The sequence below is a fragment of the Oreochromis aureus genome, linkage group 14 (genome assembly GCF_013358895.1).
Source record: "Oreochromis aureus strain Israel breed Guangdong linkage group 14, ZZ_aureus, whole genome shotgun sequence".
Taxonomy (NCBI): domain Eukaryota; kingdom Metazoa; phylum Chordata; class Actinopteri; order Cichliformes; family Cichlidae; genus Oreochromis; species Oreochromis aureus.
Window position 1 is genome coordinate 7,643,212 of NC_052955.1, and position 10,781 is coordinate 7,653,992.

The window sequence follows — 10,781 nt, forward strand, 5'->3', positions numbered from 1 at the left end:
AAAAAGTCACAAATCCAGCTAAAAATCACATTTATTCACACATGTAGATCACACTTATTTCAAACAGAGTTGTTCTCATCACAAAGCAGGCACTGCTGTATTTTATTAAATATGACACATGCAGCATGTGATGCAATCTCCAGCATTAAAATGCCAAATCATACCATTTGATACAGATGAGATACTTAGGTTTTTATCCACTAGATGTCAGTCTTGTCATACTGAAACAGTCATCAGAGGTTCCCCTTCCTTGATTTTTCTTTCAACATTGCCTTTCACCATAAGAATGAAATATGCTGGAACAAACAGCACTTGTCATCTCAGTCATGCCAAATGGTTCATCTAATATCAAGAGGATGTTCCCCAGGCAAAACATGCCCAAATGCGAAAATTCAGCGGTGTCTTTTAGCATTCATGTTTCTCTCAACACTACACTGCATGACTAGATCCATCTCAGAGGATTTTGCACACCAACAAGAGAAATGATCTGAGTAAATGCTTAAAAAAAGAAAAAAGAAGATGATTACATCACCAAGATATCCTGTTACACTAAATTATTCTTATTTCTAATATACAACAGATTGTCTTTCTGCAGGGCTTTAACACACTGCAGCTCTGTTTTTATACAGCAGCTCTACATGCGGAGGCTTTTTCCACTTTTCAGATGAGTGCATACATGTTACGTCTCAGTGATTTCAAACAAGGCATAACTCGTGTTGTGGCATGCCCGCTGTGCTCTGATACGTGAGCGTCATCTTTTATGCTTTAGTTTCCCATGTTTGTCTCTGACCTCTCCCAGGCAGGGTAAAGCCACCGGCTCAGTGCGATCTTCTCTCTGGTAGAAGGAGCAGGTTCCCAGGTGATTTGACATGGAAGGAGTATCGCTGAAGCTCCATCTGTCCACAGAGGAAAACTGAGAGCTGAATTTCCAAACCTGTAAAACACAGAGGCAGAATTGAAGGTGTGGGAGGCTGTCATGGCATCTATCAACTGTTTTGCAGCTACAGTATACTGCGATGAGGAGGAATGTATTTTTAAATACCATGGAATCTAGATCACATAATACTTTTATCACATGTTAGGGCATGGTGTTATTTCTGTTTTGATCCATGACAAATTTATAGAAATTATGCAATTCATCTGAGAGCAAATACCCAGCTGTTGCCTACACAGTCTTATTAACATCCTATGTTTCCATGAATGATCACATATCTGACTTGTTATGGTAGCACTCTGTTTACTGGCAGCAAAGCCTCAGGCCATTCCACATCACTGATGTCATCGGCATGCTCTTTGTCTCATGATCACTGCAGTACAGAGATAGTCAATGCAAAAATATACACACGTGCATTGATAGTGTTTTTGCTTCATTAGCTCCAGCAGAGGGGGTTTGATCACATGTTTGTTAGCAGGAAAACTACTTAGTATAGCTAAAAAAATTATGAAAGCAAGTACAACCAAATTGCAACATAAAAATGGATGTCTTATCTATCCCACCTTCATTTTCACTGCTCACCAACAACAAGTCATTTTTTTACCAGCGTATTTAATTTGATCTTCAACAAATCTGGGATATTATGTATTTCTGTTCTCTGTTAAAAGATTTTAATTACTTATTTTGTTATATATCCTAGCTGCCAAATTCAGGTATTTCTGTAAACTACCAAAACTCTTTAATATGATGATGATGTGCAGGCATCTACAGAGCCCGAAAGAGTTCTGCACAGCTGGACGTTTGTCCTGAAGAGATGGGACTTGAGCGAAACATGCATTTAAATTTCCACAGCTCAGTGTTCATAAATCTGAACCACTTAAAATGTGAACCCTTTACTCAGTTCTAATAATTCCAGAGAGGATTTAGTTCATTTCCAGCAACTGAGGCTACATTGGGCTCCAGGACCAACAGGCATCCTTGTGGGGTAGTGGCCTGAGCCACTAAGCTAGCTAACTGTGGGACTTACACCAGGGTTCAATTCCAGTTGTCGTAGGTGAACCTCTAATAATGCCCAATTATTATTGCCCAATTATTATTGCCTTATTTTTCTTTATATGCTATATAGTGCTTCTTTTTTTCACCATTTCTACTGTTGCTGTTAATTACCAGACCATTGCTTGGACACCAATGTGAGGAAAGAAAACTAAATTTCATTTCCTTGTGGTTCCTGACCTTAGAAGAAGCTGATATTTTGCAAGGACACAGACAAAGGCAGTAAATCTCCAGGGTCTGATTCAGTGGGAACTCAATAACTGTTGCCAACACAACTGCGGCTCAGTTTGTAATATTGTTAGAGAGGACTATTGAGAATCAGGAGTGTTTACAGTGCAGCTGCTGTCATACTGTATGAATGACTCAAATTTTCCAATGAAAGTTAATAGAATGATGCCAGGTACTAAAGGGAAACTGATAGAGAAGTTTGACATGATGTAAATAAATAGAAATGTTAAAACAATATGGTGCATACATCTGTGAATGCAATCAAATTTACAGGTCAGGGAATATAAAGTGACTAACAAAAAAAAGCTAATTTGCTAAAGAAAACCAATATATCTAGATAAATAACAATACTTGCTTTCTTTTGGCATATCCAGGAACTTCCTTCACTGGAGTGTTTCTTTTTCTCCCACTTGAGGGAGACCATCCCTTTCTCCTGCAGCAATGTGGCACACACCTCTCTCAATAGATGGGAGACCTGGGACAACTGAGACAATGTAAAACTGTCAAGGTAACCAGCAATATGCTGAATGATCTCCAAAGGAAGGCTGCTTAGGGGATCCAGATTTTGTGCATCATTCCTTTGAGGACTGAAGGTTTTCCCAACTTCACAGAGTGATGAATTGGCTTTTGGTTGGAGTACCAGAGTGCTGCCATCTTTGGAGAACTTAACTATTGCTTCCTGACCTGTTGGGTCAAACCTCATTTGGGTGAAAGTACAACCAAGGTATGCTAAAGGGCAACGCTGCTGAAACCAGCCATTTAGAGAGGCTTGTATGTCAGAATGCACATTCTTGAAGTGAAAGCAGTATTCATCACGGCGAAAGTAGTGGCCACACATGTAGCTGAAGGCTGAACTTGTTTTGTTGTGTCTTCTAGTGACAGATTCTGCTTCGATGTGTAAATGAAGACCACAAGGTTTACCTGCTATGACATCAGCTAAGGAAGCATCTTGCTTGAAGGGAGCAGAAGAAAAGATGTACGTTTGTGTTCCTATATCTGTGTAAAGACCATCTGTCGACACACTCTCTGAGATTGAATGTCCCTTCAGTTCCTTTTCCAGGGAGCACAGAAGTGTTGTGCTAACCTCTTCACACTTTGGAAGATCCTCAATTGAAATGCCCAGATCTGAAGTGTCAACACTCTGGTGTGTGGTTTGGGCCTTGCGCGAGGGGTCTTTCAAGTGATTGCGCTTTGCTCGATAGCTGGTAGGCACATTAAATGATCGGACACTTTTCACCTCAATGGGCTCCAGACTCCCATAGACAAAATCCTTTTCTCTTGGTGTGCAAGCAGCAAGTTGCCCAAAGTTAATCAGCATTACCCCATTGTGCACCAGATACATATTATATTCTGCAATGTTGACTTCTTTGCCTAAACGCTCAAGGACCCCATCTTGCCATGGTGCAAGGCCAGTGGCACCGTCTGTGGTTCTGGCAGTTACAGGATATTCTCCACCCTGGTGTAATTCCTTCTGACTCTTTGATGATTCTTGGTCTTCCTTTTCTTTTCCTTTTTCCCCCTTATTCAGGTTTTTGATAGTTTGCTTGCATCCCTCCTTCTCCTTATTGAATATTTTCTCCCAGGAGCTATAATTTTGAATACTTGTCACATCCGTGCACTTTGCCAAAGTATCTCTCTCCTCTTGACTCAGTTCTTCATCCAACTTTGCACTGCCGTTTTCTGTATATTCACCACCGTCTAAAGAACAGGAAGCATTATCTGCAGGACTATTGATCCCAGCAGCAATGTTTTGCAGGGCAGAATCCTCCAACATCAACTCAGGAAAAATGTTCTTCATTTTGATTGATTGAAACAGCTGCTCTTGGTCCCTATAAGCCAAAGCAACATCAAGATTTTCCTCAGTGTTTACCAGAGGGTTTTCAGAAATATTTCTATAAAAGGTCAGGTCAGTTTCTGAAATAGGCCAGCGGTTCCACTCCTGAGAGCAACAGACCACGCTGGCAGGACAGACCTCTAAGTGTTTGGCCAGCCTGTGGCGCAGCATGGTGAGAGGACAGCCATAATAAACATTAAGGCAAGGGACTATCTCATTAGGACAGAGAAGCTGGTGCTCTTCTTGCTTGCACATGTGGAGGCTTGCACCACAGTTTTTGTGACATTTTACGACTATGCATGAAACAGAGGTCTGCACGGGGACTTGACAGTGGACATTGTAACACTTATCACAATGCTTATGATAGCCCATTGGCATCTTCATGCTTTTTACCTAATGAGAGAAATAACCCAGGACAGAAGGTAGTAACAGTAGTAACAGTTTCAAATAGAGTAAGACTTAAAAATTTCTGATAGCTTTAAAAAGAGAAAATTACTTTACATACCATTTTGGCTTAAGAACACAGCGGTGTGATCATCTAAGAACAAGTCAAACCAGAAACATGTTTACGGTCATATTACTACATATATGTTTGAATTCTGCACCTATGCTTCCAAGAATGGCATGGGTTACAGATTTTGATGGCGTCCTTTTGCTGACATGTTAACCAAAAAACTGAAATTCACAACTGATAAGTTGAATTATATGTTCAGGTTAAAAAGAAAAAAAATATGAAAACCACAAATCTCAAGTTTTTCTTTGAAAAAAAGCAATAAGAGTGGAGACAATAAGAGAAAAATTTCTCACCCTTTGTTCCTTTGTTCACTGGCACCTCTGAATAACCTCTGCACTGTGTCTGGACAATATAAATAGACACAACAAAGGGGCAGACAGGCCAGTGGGACGGGGCACCATTGTCACACAGCCATTAAGAGCCAAGGTCAAGTTACAGTCTCTACCACTGCTTCACACTGAGAGGGTGGTAATGAAAGCAGGTCCTGCACATTCTTAAAAAAAGTTACCCTGTGCTTAAAAACATAAACATTTCAACTTGTCTGATTTACTGAGTTTCCAACACTATAATGTTAAAACTTCATAATTCCATTCCCACTGATTGACCTTATTTGTTTTGATTTCCTTTCAAAATAACATATTCCATAGCTGAATGAATAAATTACTTAATAAATATTTTTATTTGATTTTATAGATAGGTGGCATCTAAAATAACAAATCACATTTGAGATTTATTAAAGTTTTTTTTTAAGTGATTTTTTAATTAATCCAAATTTGAACAGTGCAGTGTCTTGGTTTAGGTTAGGCTTATGTCATGTCTTCCACTAGGTGTCAGTCATACACTTTCAGAAACTACCAATGTTTCGCCAGCCAATTCTTACTACGTATTAGTTACATTTCTATACAAATTTTATTGATGTTTTTCAAGGCTTTTTGAACTGGAAACTGATGCAGTTGTGGGAAACATGGTTCTGTCGGGAATTGTCTTCATGAATTAAAGCACTGGCTTAATAAATCAAAACTAATGAACTCTAAAAGTCTTGTAAGCAGTAGATCCAAATAGTGCATATTTAAAAATGTTTACATTGTTTACATATATGGCAGCACTTATAAAAAAAAAAAAAGCAAAGATCTGGTTTTCTGTGTTGTCATCTCCCCCATTCTCTTGCAGAAATACTGTGCTATGGTACAAATTGGGGGACATTATTCTTGTTAACTAACTCTAACTAATTACACATTCAAAATGAGACTGGTGGAACTACCCTTCTTTTTACTTAACAGCATCATCCTGCAAACATCTACTGACACCTGTTTGCCGCCCTATGTTAAATAGTAGACTGAATTTCACTACTGGCATCTGGAAGTTTGGATTTTTTTTTTTCCACCTGGCACAGATTACAATGCACAGCTTATCAGAGGCAGCTGGTTCACTCTCTATAGGCTCTGCAATCAGCATACATTACATCAAGCAAGAGAGAAAGAAAAAGAGAGAAAGAAATCCAACTCTAAGTAAAATTACTTTTTGCAACAGAACAGCAGCCCAGCTCAGACTGGAGTTAGATTAGTTGATTAATGTCTGAAAATTGCTTCCAGTTGAGTGTAGAAATGATTTATCAGCTTTGTAAAATTGCTTCAAAATTTACTAATACTCTTTTAAATAAAATTCAGTCAAATTAAAACTTTGATCGTTGCATTGTTCCCCAGCATTTAGAGTAAGAAAATGCTTTTTATTTTGTCTCTGCACATTGCTGGTGATGTGATTTTCTGTGCTGCACCATGGAACGATCAGAAACTGTCATCTGAAGTTTAAAAAACTCATTTGCATCATCCAGTCCGTGTTTTCAGTCACATCGGTGTTTTTAAAAGCAAACAACAGGTTTAGATATTTTGATTTCTGGCATAAAGTTGGTGAAAAAAATAATAAATCAACACCTTCCTCATAAGTGTTTATTTAATATATGCCTGAAGCCAGCAGCTGGTTATTGTAATTTAGCATAAAAACTGAAATAGAAAGACTGGCTCTGTCACAATATCTAGCTATTGGCACCTGCAATTTTCAATAATTGCCACACTCTCTTCACTATCTTGTTCTTAGTTGAATAAGACAGTATAAATGTAGCTTTCATTGCATTTTTAAATCAGAGGTACAATGCTGTAAAAAGTATTTTTCCCTTCTTGATTTTGTAGTTGTTTTGCACAGAGATGTGTAAGATCAAATGAATTTTAATTTTAGACAAAGATAACCTGAGTAAATGCATGGTAATTTCCCCTAAATCTAATAACTAGCCATCCTGATTTGACTCCAGACTTTGACTAGACTGCTAATTAATACTTTTTCAAGGCATTGTAGTTTTTTTGTTGTTGTTTTGTTTGTTAGTTTTTAAAGCTTTTATGTGACCAATGAGAAAATTAAAAACAACATCCCAATCATGTTTTCAAAAAATGTAATTTTCATACTCTAACTATTCAGTGTCTCTTCTTTACTAATGAATGTGGTCATTGTCAAAGGTGTAATTTCCAATGACGCAGCTGGGAGGCAGCTGTAGAATGGGCCCAGTCAACATAATTATCAAATTCGCATTACATGGCATGCATTTATTCACTACATTTAATACTGGAAGTATTTTAAAAATTTCACTGTATGTTTAAGTCATGGTTCTACATTGTGAGTTAAGTTTTCGTTATGAACTGAATTTTAGCTGCACATGCTAAGTCAATTTGAACTGTGCTGATTAGAAGTTTTTCTGAAAAGTTTTGATAGTGTTTGGCATACCAGGTAAGTGTATTACTTTTACTTCCTAACTGTGCTGTCATTTATGGAAAATGAGCAAAAACTGCACAATCTATGTCACAGTTTGATGTTTGACATGCAGCACAGCACTATAAATTTAGTTAACCAAGCCAAGCAAAAAAACAAAACAACAAAAAACATGGTGCTTCAAAGTAGAAGAAGGAGAGAAGGCAAAACGATGAGTATATTCCCAGGACTTTGGACCTCAACAGCATTGTCAATAATGACCTTATAGTATCACCCCATTAGAGCACTTCGTTCTCGCATTGCAGGCTTACTTGTTGTTCCTAGAGTATCTAAAAGTAGAATGGGAGGGAAAGACTTCAGTTTTCAGGCCCCTCTTCTGTGGAACCAGCTTCCAGTTTGAATTCGGGAGACAGACACTATCTCTACTTTTAAGATTAGGCTTAAAACATTACTTTTTGCAAAAGCATATAGTTAGGGCTTGATCAGGTGACCCTGAATCCTCCCTTAGTTATGCTGCAATAGGCATAGGATGCTGGGGGATTCCCATGATGCACTGAGTGTTTCTTTTTCAGTCACTTTTCTCACTCACTATGTGTTAATAGACCTCTCTGCATTGAATCATACCTGTTATTCATCTCTGTCTGTTTTCCACAGCATGTCTTTTATCCTGTCTTCCTTCTCTCACCCCAACCGGTCGCAGCAGATGGCCCCGCCCCTCCCTGAGCCTGGTTCTGTCAGAGGTTTCTTCCTGTTTAAAGGGAGTTTTTCCTTCCCACTGTCGCCAAAGTGCTTGCTCATAGGGGCTTGTATGATTGTTGGGTTTTTTCTCTGTATGTATTATTGTAGGGTCTACCGTACAATAAAAAGTGCCATGAGGCAACTGTTGTTGTGATTTGGCGCTGCATAAATAACATTGAATTGAATTGAACATTTAGACATCATTGTGAGGACAGAAAATTGGCACATCACTATACTTGAATTTGAAGGCATTTTTGAGGCTCAATATCTGGTTTTAGTGTCGGGGTTACAATTAGGTTATGGTTAGGTTTAGGCTAAGGGATAGGGCTGGGCCTTCATTTTCGATGGTTATGGTAAGCGGCTAAGGAAAGCATTATGTCAATTAGATGTCTGACTAAGATATGAAAACAAGTGTGTGTGTTTGAGTGACATATATAGAAGCTAGTCCTCTGAAAATAATTGTTGAATAAGGACTTTTGTAAATGAGTGTGCTTGTTTGCTACGGTGACCCATCCAGTGTTTCTGTGAGGATCTGTTGTTAATGGGCGGCTCTCTTCTGTTCCATTCTTATAGGCTTTACAGTTGTCTTCATATTACTTTAGTTAGACTAAATCTGTTTTGGGCTTGTGGTAGACAAGTTGAAGAAGATGATCCATGTTTATAGCATAAGCTTTAATAAATGTGTCCATTACCCAACTCCTGTCTGTTGTCCATCATGCAGATGAAAAGCTGTAATGATGATACTTATATTGCTATGTGATCTTATTTTTGCACTCACACAATGTGTATGAAAGAGAGATTGAGCAAGTAAGTGACTGAGTAAGTAAGAGAGAGAGGGTGAGAAGATGATAAGACAGTGCACACCCTGCAGCCCAACAGTCCCACTAGATCGCCTCAATGTAGAGATCAGGAATTCAGGAATGTCTAAAGGATTTCCTCTGTTCAGTTGGAATATAGATGACACTGAATAATATGCAATTTTGCGATACATATTTTTCTTATTAACTAAAAGTTTTACTAAAAGTTTGCAAAGCAACAAGATGTTTAACAGAACACTGAAGTCCCATTTAATGAAACTCATCTGAATACTCAGCTTGAGCTCTTATGCAACCTGGCAGCTCAAAAAGAAGATAATTGCAGCTTGTTCATTTTCTGTGGCATGGATTTGAACAATTCTGAGGCTGTGAGGTTAATGATTCATGCAAGCTCCATGTCATTTAACTCTAATTTAATGTTCTGAAATGTGACTGGACAGCTTTAAATGTTGAAAGAAAAAAAGTCAAACTTGATTAATATTGAAGACATTCAAAATCTGACAGCACACAGCAGGACTGCTGGAAGTATCGTAGGTTTCATGTTTTAAAATGAAAGTTTGCTTGTTTTCACCAGCACATAAGGCAGTGCAAACTTCTACTCTCTGTAGAACTTCCTATAAATCTCATCCATTTTTTGGACATTTTCGCTTTCATTACCATTCCTCTTAAAGAATGACCCAATTCCGGGACCTCCATATAGTTTATTATACCTGGTAAAACATATTAATAAGCCTAAACAACTGGGATTGCAGAAAGATGAATGTATTACTGTAGAAATTTCAAAGGCTTGGGAAACTTGTTGGTACTGTGATTGTTACAGAGCGTGGCCTGGCAGAGGCCCATAAATAAGCCCTGTGCTTTTTGGAAAATGTGCAACAAAAGTGAAAAAACACATCAACTCAAAGTTGAGCTCAGGTAGTGCATGAGGTCTGTATTTAACTTCTAGGCTGATGAACCAAAGACTTTTTGCAATATCTGGAACTTACGGAATGATTCGGTTTCTCTCATGAATCTCACAAATTAGTTAAAGAGTGAATAAATTGTGTTTATTCTGTGATTCAGCGCTGGCAGAACATGCAAACTCCACAAAGAAGGCACTTCTGTCTTTTAGGTGGCAGTGCTAACCACTACATTACAGTGCTGCACTACATTGCTTATATGAACAGATTTTTAGGTACACCTCAAATCATGTGTAAAATGCTATTTGAGATAAAATGCATGCATCACATGTGATAAAAACCTCTTGTGCTGTTTTGTAAGCACTTGTATCCTTGGGTGCCTTGAAAAGCGCTATATAAATCCAATCCATTAATTAATTAATTATTGTGCCTGTCCAAGAAACTATATATATATATATGTATATATATAGCTATGCTTTTTTTTCTCAATTCAAAAAGGTCTATTCAACTCATTAAACCATCTCCATCATTTTAATGTACTATAGTCTTTTTAACCTGACACTGCAAATTAGCTTGCAGCTGGAGGATACATTTAATAGTATATGCCTTTGGGTGTGTATTATACTACGAGGCCCTTCTGGACGACATATTGTAGCATATGGTCATCCAAAAATAGAAGAGAAAATGTCTATACCCAACTTCACACCTAGTTTTTACTTTCTCATTATACAACCCCCCTACTCCCTTCCCACTTAATTAAGAAAGTGTCATACACGTTTTCTTTTAAATCCCTCTCCAGTTCAGCTCTCCAGCCTCTTGTCGGATCTGACTGAGTAACGAGATGGTTTGCTAACCCTGACCAATGAACATGCAAATGTTTATAGCCATATCAATTTAGCTTCCGGCCTTTCTGCACCCAATATTCTGCTTTTAATTACGAAGACTAATTAAAAGTACCTTGTAATGAAGTCTGTGTAGGTTCCCCCCGGGGCAGGGTACTTTGTGTCAT

The 10,781-nt window shown here is 38.2% G+C and overlaps 1 protein-coding gene across 1 annotated transcript; it reads right to left on the reverse strand.

Annotated features, from left to right (window-relative positions):
- Positions 1-68: 68 nt before the first annotated feature.
- LOC116329267 (F-box only protein 40) lies at positions 69-4,427 on the reverse strand. The gene is made up of 2 exons (XM_031751265.2): positions 2,571-4,427; positions 69-934 (listed from the first exon to the last, which is right to left on the reverse strand). Exons 1-2 carry the CDS (start codon positions 4,425-4,427, stop codon positions 752-754), a joined length of 2,040 nt encoding a protein of 679 aa, XP_031607125.2. The 3' UTR covers positions 69-751.
- Between the last annotated feature and the right edge of the window lie 6,354 nt (positions 4,428-10,781).